Source organism: Crinia signifera, chromosome 7 (assembly GCF_055691185.1).
Source record: "Crinia signifera chromosome 7, ASM5569118v1, whole genome shotgun sequence".
NCBI classification, from domain to species: Eukaryota; Metazoa; Chordata; class Amphibia; order Anura; family Myobatrachidae; genus Crinia; species Crinia signifera.
This window is the reverse complement of record NC_139223.1, coordinates 163,275,015-163,297,097: the sequence shown is the minus strand read 5'-3', so window position 1 is coordinate 163,297,097 and position 22,083 is coordinate 163,275,015. Positions and strand designations below refer to the sequence as shown.

Here is a 22,083-nt window from a genome sequence, read left to right as displayed (position 1 = left end):
CTGTTTGTCGACATGCATTTGGTTGACATGGTCAAAGCTCCAGATGAGGGATTGCAGCACAGTTCAAAATTCAGACAGGGCCATTGCCTCACTGGCAGTTTGTATTTTTCCCCTATTTGAATTTTGAACTGCGCTGTAACCCCCTCTCTGGATCCGCCACTAGTCAAAAGATGGTCAACACATCATATGGTTAACATGAGTTATTTACATTTTTTTTCTTCTTCATGAATTACCATGTATGGACATGTGAACTAGGCCCGTAGCGTAGCGATCAAAGCGGGACATGTGCTGCAAGATAATAATCGACACCCCAAAACCTAAAGAAAAAAAGCATGTTGACCTTTTTCACTAATCGACCATTTTCCCAAAACATGGCCCCCTCTATGGCTTTGCAGCACAGCCAGGGGGTACCCCTCAATGTCAGCGATTCGTTATATAGTGGAGTTTTGCATAACAGCAAAGTTTTTGCAGTCACGTCATGGGGAGGGTCCCGGATTTCGGGGCAGACCTTTGCTGGGCAGATCCCTCCTCCCCTCCCCCCTGCATGCTGGCGCTCGGAGTTGGAGGTATATTTTTGCCATTATTCACAAAATTACAACTCAAGCTAATTCAGTAAATCAAAAAATGCACGCAAACCAGGCTGTACTGCGGAGAGGCAGATGTAATGGGTGCAGAACGAGTTGGATTTGGGTGGTGGGTGTTCACACTAGAAATATATTTTTACTGTAACATCTGTGGGCTCCATGCAAAAGCAGTCAGTATTTACCCTGCGCAGGAACAATATAATACCACTTTTGCACCAAAATTCCTGGTTGGATCCTGGTCTTTAAACACAGGAGTTTCCAGGGTTGGATCCAGCTTCATACCCCATTTACACAGCACTTTGACCCAGGTCGGACCCAGGTCTGCGCCGTTTCCACTGAACCTGGGTCAGCCCTGCTTTTCCCTATGGATGACATTAAAAATGTCCATTTTAGGACTGATAAACTGCTAGCCAACCTTCCCTCAATGATTTAAAATAAAAATTAAAAGATATGACAAGTTAGCATTGAAAAATGTTGGTTTGTTTATTTTGTCAAATGTTTTTTTTAAAAGTTATATGGTACTTGTTTCCTAGCACGGCCACACCGATTTACATCGGGGTGGTCGTGTCGGAAAAATCAGGTCGATCGCATCGCATGCGATTTGGTCGCATGCGATGCGACCGACCGATTTTGGACCCGATTTTTTTATTGAATGAAATGTAAATCGGGTCCCTGGGACCCGATTTTACGTTGGATTCAATGTAAAATATTCCCAACCCCCCCAAATTTAACGCCGTAAACCCCACCCCACGATAGACGCAAACCCGAAGCGTGGCGAGCGCAGCGAGCCCGCGAGGGGCGGCAGTGCGCGTCCTCCGACCTTTTCATTCCCCTACTATCCACGTCGGCGTGGAGTTGAGAATAGAATAGTGTGGCGAGCGCAGCGAGCCACCGAGCCCGAAGCGTGGCGAGCGGACGCGTATAACTTCACAGGTATACGCGTCCCCTCGCGGGGCTCGCTGTGCTCGCCATGCTTCGGGCTCGGTGGCTCGCTGCGCTCGCCACACTATTCTATTCTCAACTCCACGCCGACGTGGATAGTAGGGGAATGAAAAGGTCGGAGGACGCACACCGCCGCCCCTCGCGGGCTCGCTGCGCTCGCCACGCTTCGGGTTGGCGTCTATCGTGGGGTGACGACGGGGACATCTATAATGTGAAATGGGTCATATTGGCCCATTTCACATTTTCTCACGATTTCAATGTTAAAAAATATTTTAACATTGAAGCCTATGGAAAAATCGGGGGTATCGCGTCGGGACCAATGTTAATGGTCCCGACCGACGCGATGCCCCCGATATTTTACCTTTCCCGACACGATTTCAATGTTAAAATATTTTTTAACATTGAAGCCTATGGGGAAATCGGGGGCATCGCGTCGGGACCAATGTTAATGGTCCCGACCGACGCGATGCCCCCGATATTTTACCTTTCCCGACACGATTTCAATGTTAAAATATTTTTTAACATTGAAGCCTATGGGGAAATCGGGGGCATCGCGTCGGTCGCGTCGGGACCAATGTTAATGGTCCCGACCGACGCGATGCCCCCAATATTGTGTCCTAGCCGGCAAAATGGACCTGATTTCAAAGGAAATCGGGTCCATCGTATGGATCGTGTACCTTAACTTAAAGGTACACGATCCATAAGATTGTGGCCGTGCTAGGAAACAAGTACCAGTTATATTCAGGGCTCAAGGACACATAGCGGTATAAAAGTGCAGCAACACCCATGTGCTCTCCCCAGCCCCTTCCCCTGCAGCAGCAGACCAAATCTCCCATGTGCTCCCTCCAGCTCCCCCCAGCACCCCCAACTGTATGCTTCCTGGCTGCTGTCCTTTCAATGCTATCCGGATGTCCCAACCTGGGTTGGGACTATTTACACCACCCACAACCCAGGTCCAACCAGTGTTCAACCCTGGTCAGGACCTGGGTAGGAGACCAGTGTTACTGGACCTGGGTTGGCCCCTTTTACACCAACGCTGACCTGGGTCCAACCTGGGTCTTTGCGTCGGTGTAAAAGGAGTATAACCCACCTAATCTAACACTCTCTCTGCACACATTACATCTGCCTCACCTGCAGCGCAGCATGGTGTTGCTCAGTTGTTGTTGTTTTTTTTGCATTACTTTATTTAAAGGAATAAAACTAACTTTTCACAAAATCTGAGAAACTTTCTCCATACTCACTCCAGATTTGTGATACCGTACATATTATTAAATGTAAGTGCCCAATATATGATCTGAGATTGGCCGGCAGGCTGGAGCCTGACACTGTATAGGTTCATTTTGCTGGCAAAGGAAAAATCGGGGGCATCGCGTCGGTCGGGACCATTAACATTGGTCCCGACGCGACCGACGCGATGCCCCCGATTTTGCCATAGGCTTCAATGTTAAAATATTTTTTAACATTGAAATCGGGAGCATCGCGTCGGTCTTGTGCCATTATAATGGCACAAGATGAGATGGACTTGATTAAGTCCATTTCACATAGGAAAAAATTTGAAAAATTAGAAATGGGCCAATATGACCCATTTCACATTATATATGGCCCCTTCGTCACCCCACGATAGACGCCAACCCGAAGCGTGGCGAGCGCAGCGAGCCCGCGAGGGGCGGCAGTGCGCGTCCTCCGACCTTTTCATTCCCCTACTATTCACGCCGGCGTGGAGTTGAGAATATATAGTGTGGCGAGCGCAGCGAGCCACCGAGCCCGAAGCGTGGCGAGGGGACGCGTATACCTGTGAAGTTATACGCGTCCCCTCGCGGGGCGCGCTATGCTCGCCACGCTTCAGGCTCGGTGGCTCGCCACACTATATATTCTCAACTCCACGCCGACGTGGATAGTAGGGGAATGAAAAGGTCGGAGGACGCGCACCGCCGCCCCTCGCGGGCTCGCTGCGCTCGCCACGCTTCGGGTTGGCATCTATCGTGGGGTGGGGTTTACGTTGTAAAATTTGGGAGTCTAGGGAATATTTTACATTGAATCCAATGTAAAATCGGGTCCCAGGGACCCTATTCACATTTGATTCAATTAAAAAATCGGGTCGGTCGCGTTGAACGCATCGCATGCGACCAAATCACATGCGATGCGATCGACGCGATTTTTCCGACACGACCACCCCGATGGAAATCGGTGTGGCCGTGCTAGGAAACAAGTACCGCAGGAGCTAATTGGCCGGTACTTTGGAGGTGATTCAGGTTGGTTTGCAAAAGCAAGCTTTAATGGACAAATCCATGCTGCTTTGCAGGTGGGGCAGATGTAACGTATGCCGAGAGAGTTGGATTTGGGTGGGGTATGTTCAAATCTATATTGCAGTGTAAAAATAAAGAAGCCAGTATTTACCCTGCACAGAAAAAAATTAACTCACCAAAATGCAACTCTCTCTGCACATGCTACATCTGCCCCACCTGCAGTGCACATGGTTTTGTCCATTAAAGCTGGCTTTTGCAAACCAAACTGAATCATCCCCTTTATCTCTTGCCACATTATCTCTCTCCAAGCCAGTGGCAAACGCAGGATTTTCAGAAGGGGGTTTCCAGAGGGGCGGAGCAAAGCACGGAAATGGACACTTAGGTGACCTAGTATATGCCGGGTCAGTTAAAGTATTATAGATAGACCAAATGTATATAAATAATAAAAACAATATATATATATATATATATATATACATACATACATACATACATATATATATATATACATACAGGGGCATCAACAGCAGTGTAGGCCCCTGGGCATAGCAATGTATTGGGGCCCCTACCGATCCTCCAGCGGTAGGGGTGGGGGAAGCTTTGATGTCCCACAGGTGGTAGGGGGTATTATATCAACTGCTCAGCATGTAGGGCCTGGATCAGTAATTTCCACTAATTACCCCTTTACTGCGCAGATGGTGGGAGATGGGGTAGGAGAAGGGGGCATTGGGCTGAATGAAAGGGCCCTGATACATAACTTCCAGGTTGGTAGAGGAAGTTTAATACATAGGAGGGGTGTATAGTGGAGTGGGCTTATTATTCATAATTTTCTGGTGGGAGGACAGCTTGCTTGACTGCAGATATCTCCAGTTCCCGGAAATAGATTTCTTAGATTGTAATGGAATTAAAAACTAGAGAATCCCACCTACCAAATGGTACTGGGGACTAGGGGATCAGAGTTCAGGAGGCAGAGCAATCTGCCAATCTCCTATATATTTGGCTACATCTGTCACTCAAAGTGGGTGTCTGTGTCTATAACGCTCTGTTCCTGGACTTTCCTCTTAATGTGTGATTGCCTTCATCTGTGCTGAACACCTTTCTGAGAAATTAACCTGTTTAAAACAGGTGATGGCAATCATACATTAAGGGGAAGTCTAGAAACAGAGCATTGTGTCCCTCCTGGAGAGGGTCATGTTGGGAGGTATGTGACAGAGAACCAGCCCAGTGAGCCCACAGACAGTGCCAGACACCCACTGCCTTCCCATGTTGCCCAGCACTGCTACTCCACAGCCACCAGGTGAGCGCCCCCCTCCCGCGATTTGCGGCAAAACCTCCCCCCCGCGTGCCCCCCCTCCCGCGATTCGCGCCAAAAACACCCGCTCCCCCGCGACCCCCCCTACCGCGATTCGCAGCAAAAACACCCCCGCGACCCCCCCTCCCGCGATTCGCTGCAAAAAGAACCCCCCCACGACCCCTCCCGCGAATCGCGGCAAACCCTCCCCCGTGACCCCCCCCCCCGATTCGCGGAAAAAACACCCCCCCCCCCCCCCGCGACCTCCCTCCCGCGATTCGCGGCAAAAAGAACCCCCCCGCGACCCCCCCTTGCACGATTGGCGGCACCCCCCCTGCGACCCCCCTCCCGCGATTCGCGGCACCCCCCCCCGCAATTCGCAGCAGCCCCAGGATTAAATGGCACATGCAAAACACTGACATGGCTATGGTCGACAATGAAAAAGGTTGACATGAGTTTTTGAAGATTTATTTTTAATTTTTTTAATTTTTTCATATTCATTGTCATGTGTCAACATGGACACCAATGAAGTGGCACACTTATGTCAACATTTACATGTGTTGACCTTTCTGTGTTGATTTTTTCTTGTGGCGATTCGTGTCACACCCCCCCGCAACCCCCCCTCCCGCGATTCGCGGCACCCCCCGTGACCCCCCACCTCCCGCAATTCGCGGCAACCCCCCACCGGAACCCCTGTGAACCCCGCCCTCCCACGATTCGCGGCACCCACCCCCGCGACCCCCCCTCCCGCAATTCGCGGCACCCCCCGTGATTCGCGGCAGCTCCAGAATTAAATTGCACATGGAAAACACTGACATGGCTATGGTCGACAATGAAAAAGGTTGACATGAGTTTTTGAAGTTTTTTTTTTTTCATTTTTTGAATATTTTCATATTCATTCTCATGTGTCGACATGGACACCAATGAAGTGCCACACTTATGTCAACATTTACATGTGTTGACCTTTCTGTGTTGATTTTTTTCTTGTGGCGATTCGCGTCACACCCCCCGCAACCCCCCCTCCGGCGATTCGCGGCACCCCGGCACCCCCCCGCGACCCCCCCCCTCCCGCAATTCGCGGCAACCCCCCACCGGAACCCCCATGAACCCCGCTCTCCCGCGATTCGCATCACCCACCCCCCGCAACCCCCCCCCCTCCCGCAAATCGCGGCACCCCCCGCGATTCGCGGCAGCCCCAGGATTAAATGGCACATGCAAAACACTGGCACGGCTATGGTCGACAATGAAAAAGGTTGACATGAGTTTTTGAAGATTTATTTCATTTTTTGAATGTTTTCATATTCATTGTCATGTGTCAACATGGACACCAATGAAGTGGCACACTTATGTCAACATTTACATGTGTTGACCTTTCTGTGTTGATTTTTTCTTGTGGCGATTCGCGTCACACACCCCCGCAACCCCCCCTCCCGCGATTCGCGGCACCCCCCGTGACCCCCCATCTCCCGCAATTCGCGGCAACCCCCCACCGGAACCCCTGTGAACCCCGCCCTCCCGCGATTCGCGGAACCCAACCCCGCGACCCCCCCTCCCGCAACTCGCGGCACCCCCCGTGATTCGCGGCAGCTCCAGAATTAAATTGCACATGGAAAACACTGACATGGCTATGGTCGACAATGAAAAAGGTTGACATGAGTTTTTGAAGTTTTTTTTTTTTCATTTTTTGAATATTTTCATATTCATTCTCATGTGTCGACATGGACACCAATGAAGTGCCACACTTATGTCAACATTTACATGTGTTGACCTTTCTGTGTTGATTTTTTCTTGTGGCGATTTGCGTCACCCCACCCCCCCCCCACAACCCCCACTCCCGCGATTCACGGCACACACACACCTCCCCCGCGATTCTCGGCACCCCACCCCGTGACCCCCCTCCCGTGATTCACGGCACACCCCCGCGACCCCCCTCCCATGATTCGCCGCAACCCCCGCCCCGTAACCCCCCCTCCCGCAATTCGCGGCACCCACCCCCGCGACCCCCCCTCCCGCAATTCGCAGCACCCCCCCGCGATTCGCGGCAGCTCCAGAATTAAATTGCACATGGAAAACACTGACATGGCTATGGTCGACAATGAAAAAGGTTGACATGAGTTTTTGAAGTTTTTTTTTTCATTTTTTGAATGTTTTCATATTCATTCTCATGTGTCGACATGGACACCAATGAAGTGCCACACTTATGTCAACATTTACATGTGTTGACCTTCCTGTGTTGATTTTTTCTTGTGGCGATTTGCGTCACACCCCCCCCCCAACCCCCTGCAACCCCCACTCCCGCGATTCACGGCACACACACACCACCCCCGCGATTCTCGGCACCCCACCCCGTGACCCCCCCTCCCGTGATTCACGGCACACCCCCCGCGACCCCCCCTACCATGATTCGCCGCAACCCCCGCCCCCGTAACCCCCCTCCCGCGATTTGCGGCAACCCACCCCGCGACCCCCCTCCTGCGATTCTCTGCAATCCCTCCCCTCCCGCGATTCGCAGCATCCACCCCCCCACAACCCCCCCTCCTGCAATTCGCGGCACCCCCCGCGACCCCCCCTCCTGCAATTCGCGGCACCCTCCGCGACCCCCCCTCCCGCGATTCGCGGACACCTAAGTTGCAATACAGGCATCTTTCATACAATTCTAACCATATTTCTTATATACAAACGTTCACAAATTAAGGGGGCGCAGCCCCTTACGACGGTGTGAAGAGCGCCCGTAGGGCGCGATGAATCACCTAGTGAGAATATAAAACTACATACCAGGTGTGTGGAGCTGGCGCAGTAACCAGCTGCTGGAAGGCTGATATCTCTGGTTCTGGGCAAAGTAGAGACAAACTACTACTGTCCATCAAAGGGGGAGAGTCCCAGCTTTTGGAATATACCCTCAGAAAAACTCTAAGTCAGACAGAACCTGAAATATCTGACTGGGAAGAGCAATCAACAGGCTTGGATGGGGACCACTGCTTTGAAGTCATATATCTCCGGTTCCCAAGGGCCGATTTTTAAAATTTTTGTACCCATGGAAAGAGGGGACCCTCAGCTTTCAGCCTAGGGCCCTTAGACTTCTGGGGGGGGTTTCTGGGTACTCGGAAACCCCCCCTGCGTGCGCTACTGCAAGCTGTTATACATCTCCCATTGGAGAGAGATAAAACAGGCCCCCGTGGGCTTCGTTACGTCTCCACTCTCTCCAAGGCTTGATACATCTTCCCCATTGTATGTATATTTCTGTTAGGTGTAACAATGTAACCCAGACAACAGCGGGACTGCACATACTGTCACCTCTGTGTCAGGCGGCCACACTCTCATTGTGAGAGAAATGGCGGAGGAGCGACTGAGTGCTGGGAGAACTGTGCAGCTGCAGGACGCCCGGACAATGGACGCTGCAGATGTGAATACCCAGTTTATGAACAGGTGATGCTGTTCCGTTGGTCTCGCCCGTCACCCCGCAGATTGCAAGCCCCCAGCAGGACGCTGCATTCCCAGCGAGGCGGCTCGGCCCATGCAAAAATGGAAGCGCAGCAGTTCTGTGTTCACACACGCTACATCAGAGACACATGACCCAAGTTCAGGGGGGAGGCCACGCAAAGACGCACTGGCAGCTCCCCCCCCCCCCATCCCCGCCTCCCCATTCCTTACTCCCCATTGTCCGGAGCGCTTAGCAGGCATGATAACTAATTAGGGGCTTTCAGATTTAACAAGCAGAAAGACAAAGGCTGACAGCTCCGGCACACTGGCCGCTACTGATGATTGTGTCTCACTCGGCAAGCCGCTTGTGGCCGCACAATCCTCTGGGGGTAATGGGCTGAAGCTTGTATTAAATCACCGTTAGCGGCCTGATCCTTGGCAGTGTGGCCCAATTAATGAGCTGGACAGAAGGGGATTCAATTGTTAGGAAATGTTTATGAACAGCGACTTATTACAGTTGAAGAAATACCTTTCAAATATTAAAATGTTATCATATAATCTAGTGAGGTATAGGGGTTATTCAGACCTGGTCGCTGGGATGCTAAGTTTTGGAGCCCTATGATCAGGTTTACGTGAAATCCTGCCCCGTGCAAACCTGCAAATTGCTTAGCGCGGCTGTGTGCAGGACTGGCCGCGATAGAAACAGGCTGATCGGGGGCGGAGCTGATGTCACATGACTTCCCCTCACACACCCGGCCACGCCTACATTATCCCTGACACTCCCAGATAACAGCCGTTCACCATGTAATGATTCCCCAGTGTGTGCGTAGCCCAGGACTTACTCAGCGGCTGTGATAGAATCAGGCTGATCGGGGGCGGAGCTGATGTCACATGATTACCCCTCACACACCTGGCTATGCCTGCATATTACCTGACACTCCCACATAACAGCCGCTCACCATGTAATGATTCCCCAGTGTGTGCAGTCTGTGCGTAGCCGAGGACTTACTCAGCGGCTGTGATAGAATCAGGCTGATCGGGGGCGGAGCTGACATCACATGACTTCCCCTCACAGACCTGGCCACGCCTGCATTATTTATCCCTGACACTCCCAGATAACAGCCGCTCACCATGTAATGATTCCACAGTGTGTGCAGTGTGCGCGTAGCCGAGGACTTACTCAGCGGCTGTGATAGAATCAGGCTGATCGGGGCAGAGCTGACATCACATGACTTCCCCTCACACACCTGGCCACGCCTGCGTATTCCCTGACACTCCCAGATAACAGCCGCTCCCCATGTAATGATTCCCCAGTGTGTGCAGTGTGTGTGTAGCCCAGGACTTACTCAGCGGCTGTGATAGAATCAGGCTGATCGGGGGCGGAGCTGACATCACATGACTTCCCCTCACACACCTGGCCACGCCTGCGTATTACCTGACACTCCCAGATAACAGCCGCTCAACATGTAATGATTCCCCAGTGTGTGCAGTGTGTGCGTAGCCCAGGACTTACTCAGCAGCTGTGATAGAATCAGGCTGATCGGGGGCGGAGCTGACATCACATGACTTCCCCACACACACCTGGCCACGCCTGCGTATTACCTGACACTCCCAGATAACAGCCGCTCACCATGTAATGATTCCCCAGTGTGTGCAGTCTGTGTGTAGCCCAGGAGTTACTCAGCGGCTGTGATAGAATCAGGCTGATTGGGGGCGGAGCTGACATCACATGACTTCCCCACACACACCTGGCCACGCCTGCGTATTACCTGACACTCCCAGATAACAGCCGCTCACCATGTAATGATTCCCCAGTGTGTGCAGTCTGTGTGTAGCCCAGGACTTACTCAGCGGCTGTGATAGAATCAGGCTGATCGGGGGCGGAGCTGACATCACATGACTTCCCCTCACACACCTGGCCACACCTGCGTATTACCTGACACTCCCAGATAACAGTCGCTCACCATGTAATGATTCCCAATGTGTGCAGTCTGTGCGTAGCCCAGGACTTACTCAGCGGCTGTGATAGAATCAGGCTGATCGGGGGCGGAGCTGACGTCACATGACTTCCCCTCACAGACCTGGCCATGCCTGTGTATTACCTGACACTCCCAGATAACAGTCGCTCACCATGTAATGATTCCCCAGTGTGTGCAGTGTGTGCGTAGCCCAGGACTTACTCAGCGACTGTGATAGAATCAGGCTGATCGGGGGCGGAGCTGACGTCACATGACTTCCCCTCACACACCTGGCCACACCTGCGTATTACCGGACACTCCCAGATAACAGCCGCTCACCATGTAATGATTCCCCAGTGTGTGCAGTGTGTGCGTAGCCCAGGACTTACTCAGCGGCTGTGATAGAATCAGGCTGATCGGGGGCGGAGCTGACATCACATGACTTCCCCTCACACACCTGGCCACGCCTGCGTATTACCTGACACTCCCAGATAACAGCCGCTCACCATGTAATGATTCCCCAGTGTGTGCAGTCTGTGTGTAGCCCAGGAGTTACTCAGCGGCTGTGATAGAATCAGGCTGATTGGGGGCGGAGCTGACATCACATGACTTCCCCACACACACCTGGCCACGCCTGCGTATTACCTGACACTCCCAGATAACAGCCGCTCACCATGTAATGATTCCCCAGTGTGTGCAGTCTGTGTGTAGCCCTGGACTTATGCAGCCCACACACACACCGATTCCAGCGTGCGTTGTGGGCTTAACTAGCACACACAGCATTGCATCGTATGCCTTGTGCATACGATGTGCATGCGATGCGATGCTGTGCTAGAAAATGCTAGTACAAAAAGTATGTGCAGCACATACTTTTTGTACTGTACGATGAGGTGCCGCGGGAGCGCGCACCCCATCGTACAGCATCGCACCGCCGGCATCGGCGCGTGTGTGGGCTGCATTACTCAGCGGCTGTGATAGAATCAGGCTGATCGGGGGCGGAGCTGACATCACATGACTTCCCCTCACACACCTGGCCACACCTGCGTGTTACCTGACACTCCCAGATAACAGTCGCTCACCATGTAATGATTCCCAATGTGTGCAGTCTGTGCGTAGCCCAGGACTTACTCAGCGGCTGTGATAGAATCAGGCTGATCGGGGGCGGAGCTGACGTCACATGACTTCCCCTCACAGACCTGGCCATGCCTGTGTATTACCTGACACTCCCAGATAACAGTCGCTCACCATGTAATGATTCCCCAGTGTGTGCAGTGTGTGCGTAGCCCAGGACTTACTCAGCGACTGTGATAGAATCAGGCTGATCGGGGGCGTAGCTGACGTCACATGACTTCCCCTCACACACCTAACCACGCCTGCGTATTACCTGACACTCCCAGATAACAGCCGCTCCCCATGTAATGATTCCCAGTGTGTGCAGTCTGGGCGTTGCCCAGGACTTACTCAGCGGCTGTGATAGAATCAGGCTGATCGGGGGTGGAGCTGATGTCACATGACTTTCTCTATAACACCTGGCCACACCTACATTATCCCAGAAACTCCCAGAAAATGACCTGTTACCACCCAGAAGCGGCAGCTTCTTGTCAATCATATTATGTACATCTTAGCGATCAAAAAATTTGGAGGATTTTATCGCGGCATGACCACACGAATGTGTACTCTCTTCCCACTATGGGCCTAATTCAGACTTGATCGCAGGACAATTTGTTCTCAAAATGGCAAAACCATGCTGCACTGCAGGTGGGGCAGATTTAACAGGTGCAGAGAGAGTTAAATTTGAGTGTGTCCAAACGCAACTAAATTGCAGTTCTCTAGATAATCCAGCCATCAATGATACATGTATATTGTTCCTGTGCAGCTTAAATATTGCTGTCCCTTGTATGTAGCACACACGTTATACAGCTTTTACTTCTGCCCCACCTGCAGTGCAGCATTGTTATACCCATTTGTCTGCTTTGCTAACACAGCTGAAGCAGGCCTGACGTCTCCGTATGCGTAGCGGTGAGTGTTGCTGTAAGGGCAGGATTCCAGCGCAGTGAGTCTCACACCGCAGATGTGCACTAATGAAAAACGAGACCATTCTCCTTGTGAGTCCGGGGGGAAATGTTGGGCTGCTTTCTACCCGTCCCTGCAAAATGCTCCTGGAACTGTAAACCGCACTGTTTATTGCTCTCGTTGGCTCCATATCCCACATTTCAGAATTCTCCGCACTTTCCACACTTTGGGGTTTACCATAAACTACCAGGCTGTTGTAAATTACAGCTTAGCCCCTGCTTGGCATCCTCCCCGGTGTATTTTTAGGGGGGGTTTTGGCTTAATCATCTATTTCCAGCAGTTAAGGTAATTATAGTGACTTTCTGTCTTAGACTGGAATTATGATGTTTGTGTCTTGTGTCAGCGAGGTCCGTTGGATTATTCCTTGTGGTAATGACCCTAACTGGCATTGTTGTATAACGCCCCTATGACTGGGAATTATAAGGATATTCGGTACATGTGCGCCGCTATACAGGACACCAAACCACTCTGTATAATTATTGTGCCTTACAGTCCTGAGGCTGCCGTGGGCACCAGCCTGGCACCTCCCTGGGTACAAAGATCTTCTGACAAGTAACTGGTTAAAGCAAATCTATATCATTGTGGAAACAGCCCACACACAGCAGTCTGCATGAAACCGTTCCAAGCTCGCTGTATGCCCAGCCCTACCCTGACGGGACATTCATCCCTATTCCCGGAGCACCGATCCTGCCCTCTGGTTGGGACTCCTCTGCTGTCATAGTAGTGACAGAGCCCAATATCTCCTCACCCTGCAATTCCACAGATCCAATCAGTGATCCCCGACCCATCTTACAGGAGCCGGAACCCAAACGTTTCAATATAATAACCCCCCAGTTCAGGGAAATATCGTGTCGCCTTATGGAACAGAATCCGAATAGAGGGAAAGGTGTCCAGACCCAATATCGTTGCGGCCCAAGTCACCCTCCAGATATTTTTGATTGTCAAACCTTCCTAGATGTAATGGCGGAATCGTAAGTTAAACAATATACTGTATGAGGCTCCGTATTGCGAAGTCGTCACTAATGCAGCTGTCTTGTAGTCTTATTGTTTGTCCCCGATTGTCCCCAAATCAGTGACATCGCTGGAACTTCCGGCTGCTCACTGGTTTTGGAAAAATCGGTGAGAGATAATGTTGGGTGGCCACATTGCGCGCGCATTAAGAAATAGCACATCATGGAGCCCGTCCGCTGTAATGCCAGCCAACCCTCGGCCCATCAGGATGGCGCTGGAATCCGTAGGGATCACGGTCACTCAAGGGATCACCGGACCCCTCGTGTGGTGGTTGTGGGGCTACTATTCTTAGTAAATGATTTAATATTCACCTTTTCCTAGCGCACTACATATCCCAGCTAGCCATGGCCAACTTCAGAGGCGATCAGAGCTTCCTTGCACTTGGAGAAACTTGGCATTTCCTGGCAGACAGTCCCTGCTGGTACATGTAGTACACTGGCAAAGGGAATGAGATCATTAGGAAAGTCTTTATTAGATAATACCACCCAGAATCCCTGGTTCCCCAGAATCCCTGGGTACCCAGAATCCCTTGTTACCCAGAATCCCTGGTTCCCCATTGCTTTCTCTGTTCCTTAAGGAAGGCAGTAAATTTACTAAGATGGGAGTTCTGCTGAAGATGAGATGTTTCCCTTGGCAACCAAACACATTCTATGTATTATCTATCATTAGTGTAATCTGATTGGTTGCTATGTGCAACTTTTCCTCGCGGGCCATGCCAGTGTACCCGGTACACTCTGACTGTCTCCATGCATTCAGGGCACAAATGTGAAAACCACATGTTGACCTTTTGATTCTTGCCATTGTTGACCTAATGCTTGAGTTGGCCTTCCAATCCTGTCTACCTTCAGTGGTGGACCCAATGACCCATACCCCTTTACCATGCCCATGGACTTTTATTCGGGATTGTGTCCCTTTAATTCCCTTTAATGTCGCATATTTATTTTGTCACAGATCTCCGAAGCGCTGCGAGGGTTAAGTCGTAGTCCCCCATCCGAGGCGCTGCAGCTGTGCAGATACACTTTGATACATTTCGTGACACTTGTGCCGGTCTCCCACTATTGTGAACCTTGGGAAGCACCGTGCGGCTGGCACCTGAATGAGGCCACACAAAGGATGAAAGCAGCCGGCGCGATTACCATGTGTCTATCCCGTCTATTGATGTCCCCCTCTGATGTCAGTGTCTCAGGGCAATTCAGAGATGTTTACATGAATGGGGAGCATTTTACACCCATCGTCGCATTGAATAACAGGTTCCCTGGATTCCCTACATGTCGGTGGAGTAGGGGTTGACACAAGCTGGACCTTGTACGTGAGCACTTCATCTTGGCCGTGAAATCGTTACATTGTTGCTGTAATGTTTGTGATCGCCGGAGAAATCGGTTGGAACAATGATTTAAAAACTTGTTGCAATGATTTTGCCCTCAGAGGCATGGAGGGAAGATGTGGGGGTAGTTGCCAATGACTACGACTGCTTTATCCAAGTTGGCGAATATTTCGGTGGTTTTGGCACAGTATGACCTGTCCGAATATCCTCCTAGGTCCGTGTTAGTCCTGCGGCCGTCCTTATAGTTTATGTTATGGTAAAATAATTCATGTTACACCCTCATCGGGCCAACACGTCATTTCTTGCAATGTCCGGCTGACATGGAAAAGTATCTACAAGCCTGTGTCGGCAGTTCATACTATGGAGGACACAGTACTGCACTACACACCAACCCTAGCACTGTCACAGGTCATAGCGGCATGTGCTGAGGGGAACACGGGTTACAGACGCAGCCGACACAGAATGGCCTGGAAAGCAGAGGTAGAGCAGAGCCACCAAATGTATCCTAATGCCGACATGGTCTGAATGTCCACCTTTAATATGTCAGCAGGGCTTAATGTTTGTAATGTAAATGCCAACAATAGCATGTCAACAGCTAGCGTTTGGATAATTTTAGGGAAGTTTGGAGCCCAGCGACCAGGTAAACGCCACCTGCGCACGTGAAATCCGGCCCATGTCGATGGCCGCAAAGTAGTTTACTCAACATCGGATGATCTTACACCCTGTGCGCAGAGTTTGTCTACACTTAATTGGCGCTACGAAGGCCGTGGGGAGTAGCAGGTTGCTGCTGACATCAGCGGTCCTCCCTCCCAACGGCCAGGAAACGCCGACATCTTCCGGAGCAGTCCCAGAAAACGCAGACGTTCCGCCCTCGAACGGCCAGTTCCTGGCTATCAACTTACGAACTGCCAGAGATGGCTTAGTTCGTGTGGACAGATTGCACATGCGCTGTCGTTCAATAATTGCTCAGGCTCCAAATTTGCAGCCCCTGTGAGTGAGTCTGAATCGGGCCCTTTGAACGTAGCCTTCGGGGGGCGCCCCAATACAAATCCCAACGGTTTCCACAGCACCATATTTTTGTTCAGACGCTGTGTACAAATTTGCAGCTGTGAATCCATTTGCCACGCACATCTCTGGATCCGGCTCGACGTCCCAACAAGCATCAGGCCTCCATCCTCCTTACCCCTCTAATGTAGCACACAAGGTGGGATAACAACGCTCACAGACGCTTTCCATCACAGCTGACCTGTGCTGATTGGAACCATTGCCCAGGGAGGTCAGAGGTCGTGTCAGGGTAGGAGCGATGGACTCTCCTCCTGCTGGGACGGCTTTGTCAGGGGTAATGCTGAGAGATTTGTATGGACACAACGTCTGTTGAACACAGAAGAGAGAGCCGGACACAAGATGTTGCTAAATGACAAACAATGGGACAGATAAACCGTCTTGTGCTCTGGGAAGGGTTCCCTGTTACCCTATTCGATTGCTGTGTTTGTGGTTCACACACGTTTCTGGCTGCTCTTTCTGCCCACGTCCGAAACAGGCGCAATGTATGAAGTGACCATAAATGTACCTACTGGAAGCAATGTACCCATAGAAGTCAAGCAGCAGTACGTGGGCATAAAGTGGGTACAGCAAGGCCATCTTCTCAGTATTGTGGGCCCTGGTCGTGGAGACCCTGATGCACTGGGCCCCTACACACCCATTCATGGGACACAGTAAAATAAATGATAGCATCCTGCCCCATCTCTCCATGTGCTTTCATACAGTGAATGACTGTCAATACTCTGATTGGTGCATAACTCCAGCCACCCACCAATCAGCAAGCTCACAGCCATCCACTGTCTTGCTGCCAGGTGGGAGGCAGGTAAAGAAAAAGAAATATGAAAACGTAAAAAAAACCTCATGTGTCACAGTAGTCGTGTCAACATTTTCATTGTGTCGACGTTTTGGCCATATCAATCATATGCATGTAAACCATATAGTGTTGACCCATTGACTGTTGACAGAGACCTGGTTGACTTACCATCCGGATACCCTCTTGCGACAATAGAGGGCACCGGTAACCAATCAGCAAATCCGCTAAAACTTCTGTACCTAGTCTGTACATGGAAGACCCGTGTGTCATGTATGTAACTGGAAGGCCTGATTCTGCTTGGCTCAGTAATCTGCAAAGTTCGCCCCACCGAATACCCGCCCCAATCATAATCAATACACATCCCCTTACATGCTGCCACTGCAGGAGAAATCATCGATGGTCACCGACCACCTCCTGCCATCGCAAATAAGTCAGCCTGACGGGGCGAGCATTTACATGGGGACTCCCATAAAACGCTGGGTATTCCCAGTGACCCCCGTCCCTGCCTGCAGGGATAACAAGGTAGCCACCATCAAATAGAATTTCTGGACTGATTGACAGTGAGTATTTCCAGGAGGTTTGGTGGTGATGAGTCAAACGCTGGCGTGCGCCAACCGTGCGTCTCAGCCCGTGACTGCGTTTTCATAAGGCTCCACTTGCGACAGGCACTAGGACAAAGGGTCACTCGGCGATCCGATGCTGCATCCGATGTCTCAGACGGTCAGCGGACACCTCCGTACAAATCTCTACAGATGTCCCGTTAGCCTAATTCCCAGATCCGAGCGTCTGAATACGCAGATGAAAAATAAAACAGCAACTGGCCTTGTACTGTATGCGCCAAAGAGAGTGACAGGCAGTCAGCGCTTAGCGGAGACAGGAGAATGCAGGTGTGCGCGAATTGGCAATCAGGTCTGAGTGGGACCCAGTGTCTCCTGGCACAGATTGTTCTTCCACACAATAACATGAATATCCGGAACATCTACTAATACCCTCTGTCTGTCATATACAGGTCGTAGAAGGCAAGTTGGCGCCGTTCCTCACCAAGGTGATTAAGTTTGCCACGTCCCATGTCTACAGCTGCAGCCTGTGCAGCCAGAAGGGCTTCATCTGTGAGATCTGCAACAATGGGGAGATCCTGTACCCCTTTGAGGAGAACTCCACGAGCAGGTAACAGTGTCCCCATCTCCCGCACTGATGAGCTTGTGTCAGTCATCCCGCTATCCCGTTGTATGACCGTTGTTATATACAGTATGTTGTTGGTTTATCATTGTAACATTGGGAGACGTATAAATGCCGTTGGCTGCTTCATCTGTGTCGGTATCTGCATTGTGTTAGCGTTCTACACCAGCGTATTATTATCATCATTTATTTATATAACAGCCGTATATTCCGTTGCACAGTGATAAGATGAGACTGGGTGATAATAAAAGGAGAGGTAGGAGGGCCCTGATCACAAGTACACACTTGTACTTGTAGCAGCCAAACCTGTCCTCAAGATCTACCAACAGTGCATGTGTCTCAGGCCACCTGTGGATCTATAGTAGGAATGACTGCAGCAGGTTTGGAAATGTGACAGTTAGTAATGACTGCACCTGTGCACCAGCTAGGTGGTCTGGGGAATGTGACAGTTAGTAATGACTGCACCTGTGCACCAGCTAGGTGATCTGGGGAATGTGACCGTTAGTAATGACTGCGCCTGTGCACCAGCTAGGTGATCTGGGGAATGTGACCGATAGTAATGACTGCGCCTGTGCACCAGCTAGGTGGTCTGGGGAATGTGACCGTTAGTAATGACTGCGCCTGTGCACCAGCTAGGTGGTCTGGGGAATGTGACCGTTAGTAATGACTGCGCCTGTGCACCAGCTAGGTGGTCTGGGGAATGTGACCGTTAGTAATGACTGCGCCTGTGCACCAGCTAGGTGATCTGGGGAATGTGACCATTAGTAATGACTGCGCCTGTGCACCAGCTAGGTGGTCTGGGGATTGTGACCGTTAGTAATGACTGCGCCTGTGCACCAGCTAGGTGATCTGGGGAATGTGACCGTTAGTAATGACTGCACCTGTGCACCAGCTAGGTGATCTGGGGAATGTGGCAGTTAGTAATGACTGCGCCTGTGCACCAGCTAGGTGATCTGGGGAATGTGACAGTTAGTAATGACTGCGCCTGTGCACCAGCTAGGTGGTCTGGGGAATGTGACCGTTAGTAATGACTGCGCCTGTGCACCAGCTAGGTGGTCTGGGGAATGTGACAGTTAGTAATGACTGCGCCTTTACAGCAACTAGTTGATTTGGAAATGTGGACCGTTGGTAGATCACGAGGACCGGTTTGACCACCCCTGCTCTATAGGGAAATAGGAATCTTCGATGGTTTTGATGTCCCCCCGTGTGCATGGCTGCGTACGCAATCCGCACACAGGGGCGGGTGTTCACAAGGACTGCATGTACCCACTCGCTGGCCCAGCCCAGCCAGCACGTCTGAATCAGGCCCTTAGTACTTGTTGGTGAGCGTGGGGAGAGAACAAGTTAAACTCCGCTATCATTTTCTGCACCCAGAATAACTTCCCCGAGTAATACAATGACTGTAATAGGAAGGAGCTCTGTAGTCCGCCTGGCCCATCTGTTCAGCCTTATGACTACAAATGTCAGGTCGTAATGTAAACATGATATACAACTGCTCCATAAAAAGGGTGATAGAAGGGCTGCACGTGTGCGTCTGAGCATCTGTTATGGTCCAGTTATCATCGCTATACATCGCACTCTGACATTATCCAAACACTTCCACCCGCAGCAGCACGCTACGCCGTACTCCGGTGAGCTCCTTATTCAGGAGTGTGGGATGGAATGTCGACATGGACACCAGTTGACACATGGTGGCATAGTTAAAATGTCAATATTTAGCATGTTGATGACACAATATCGACATACTGTTTTTCATATCTTAGCATAAACCTGTCCCTTAGCCTTACCCCATAAAAATAACACCAAAATGTTACGTCAACATTGTGAACATGTCGACGTTTTCACTGCGTTGATATTTGTGAATGTTAGCATTCAGAACATGTGAACGTCATGACTATATCCTCTAGATCAGGCCTGGCCAACATGTGGCTCTCCAGATGTTGTCAAACTACAAATCCCATCATGCCTTGCCACAGTTTTGCTATAAGGGAGTGTTAAAACTGTGGCAAGGCATGCTGGGATTTGTAGTTTCACAACATCTGGAGAGCCACAGGTTGGCCTGTTCTGCTCTAGATTAACACCTTTTCCATAACGCAACCAAGTGATTGGACTTCAGTATTTATGTGTTACATGGTAACTTAATAAAAGAAAAGTTTTATTGTTCCTCAGTGAGAAAAACAAAATAGCAATCTAGCAAATATGATACCTTTTAATGGCTAACAAAAATAAATGTTGTTAAAATGCAAGCTTTCGAGACTTCTTAGGTCTCTTCCTCAGGCATGGTATAACAAGGTGTGTGAAGAACCACATATATATACACAGCAGAGTAGGAACAAGATGTGATGGATGGACATTCTTAAGATCAAAACAAAACAAAATAACAGAATGAGCTTGTAAATTGAGTCCTTAATTGGTTTGTAGATAAGTAGTGTGAAAGTTTTATTGTCTCTAAGTTGATGACAGACCAGAGTTAGAGCTCCGATGCCCTCACTCTCTCTGGGCCAGTGTCCTCAGATGTTGTAGTGGGCCATAAATCCCTCGGATAGATTCAGTCCTGTGTTAAGGGTGTCAAACGTTGTCATTAATTTGTATTCCCAGACCCTCCTGTCTCTTTGTGATTTGAAATTTCCTTTTAGTATAATCACTTTCATATGATCCTGATTGTGTCCTGGGCTGCAGAAATGTTTGGCCACAGGAAAGTGTGTCTTTTTTTCCTTTATTGTGTGGCGATGGGACCTCATCCTTGCCTTAACTTTTTGTCCTGTTTCTCCAACATACAGACCCCCAATAGGACATTTGGTGCACAGAATCAGGTACACTACATTGGTAGTAGAACATGTGAATGTCCCTGGGATCTTATAGTCCTGTTGTGTGTTGGGGATCCGTACACTGTCTGTAGTGAGGATATGGGCACAGGTTTTGCAGCTCCTTACATTGCAGGGATAGGTTCCTCTTTGTGTAATGGATGGCAGTGAACTTCGGATTATAATATTTTTCAGGTTTGCAGGTTGTCGGTAACATAGTAGTGGAGGGTCTGGGAATATTGTTTTCAGGCGGTCATCTTTGTGTATGATGTGATGTAGTTTTTTTGCAGTTTTTCTTAGCACCTCAAGCTGTGGGTTGTAGGTGACTACCAGAGGTACACGGTTGTTTCTTTCTCTTTCTTTATATTGGAGAAGTTGATTTCTGGGTATCCTGATGGCTCTGATAATCTGATCGTTGATTGATGTGGGATGATATCCCTGATTTAAAAAGGTCCCTTTAAGTTGTTTTAAGTGGACATCTCTATCTGCTGGGCTGGAGCAGATGCGATGATATCTGATGGCCTGGCTGTAGACAATGGATTTTTTGATGTGTTTCGGGTGGAAGCTGTCCCATCTGAGGTATGAAGGCCGATCCACGGGTTTTCGGTATAGGGTTGTCTGTATTGCGTTGTTTTGAATTGTTATAGTGGTGTCAAGGAAGTTTATCTCGGTATATGAGTAATTCATTGTCAGGTTTATTGTTGGATGAAATCTGTTAAATTTTTCATGGAAATGTATGAGTTCTTGTTCAGAATCAGTCCAGATGATCAGGATATCATCGATGTAACGGAAGTAAGCCAAGGGTTTGATTGAGCAGGAACTTAATGGTAAATGGTAACTTAATGGTATGACATGGAAATGGCGCTGAAGGTACGGCGCAGAGCGGGACACAATTTTGCGGCAGATGTTCACATGCAGAGCTGCCCCCATTGTATGATACCTGCAGTGGATTAGGCTCCCGGTTTATCCCAGGCCTACGTCATGTACTCTCTGTCCATGTTTTTATTTGTTTTTCTAGTGAGATTACAGCAGAAGCTTTGTCAGTAAAGCAAAAAAACACACAACAAGGGAAAACCATGCTGCACTGCAGGTGGGGCAGATGTAACAGGTGCAGAGAGTTAGATTTGAGTGGGGCATACCTCCCATTTCCCGATTGCAGCAAGGCAGTCCTGCTAATTTACCACTGTCCTGCTGTCCCATTCACGGATCGCAGTGTCCTGCGGGCTGGGGAGGGGACAGTCGGGGGCTGGTGATAATTGAATAGGTGCAGTGCACATCTATCACTGCAGGGAGGGGAGCTGACAGAAATGGATGTGGTTTTTGTTGTTGTGCTAAGCTACGCCCATCCACCATAGGCCACACCCACAACCCATGTGGTTCCGCCCCCTTATGGCCT

At 50.1% G+C, this 22,083-nt stretch overlaps 1 protein-coding gene across 1 annotated transcript in view; it reads left to right on the top strand.

Moving 5' to 3' along the window:
- Positions 1-22,083, top strand: part of PLEKHM3 (pleckstrin homology domain containing M3) — a 94,290-nt gene that overhangs the window by 59,236 nt on the left and 12,971 nt on the right. Inside the window, exon 7 of the mRNA XM_083154226.1 lies at positions 17,714-17,871. Coding sequence (XP_083010352.1) covers positions 17,714-17,871 — 158 coding nt within the window. The remainder of the gene's footprint in view (positions 1-17,713; positions 17,872-22,083) is intronic.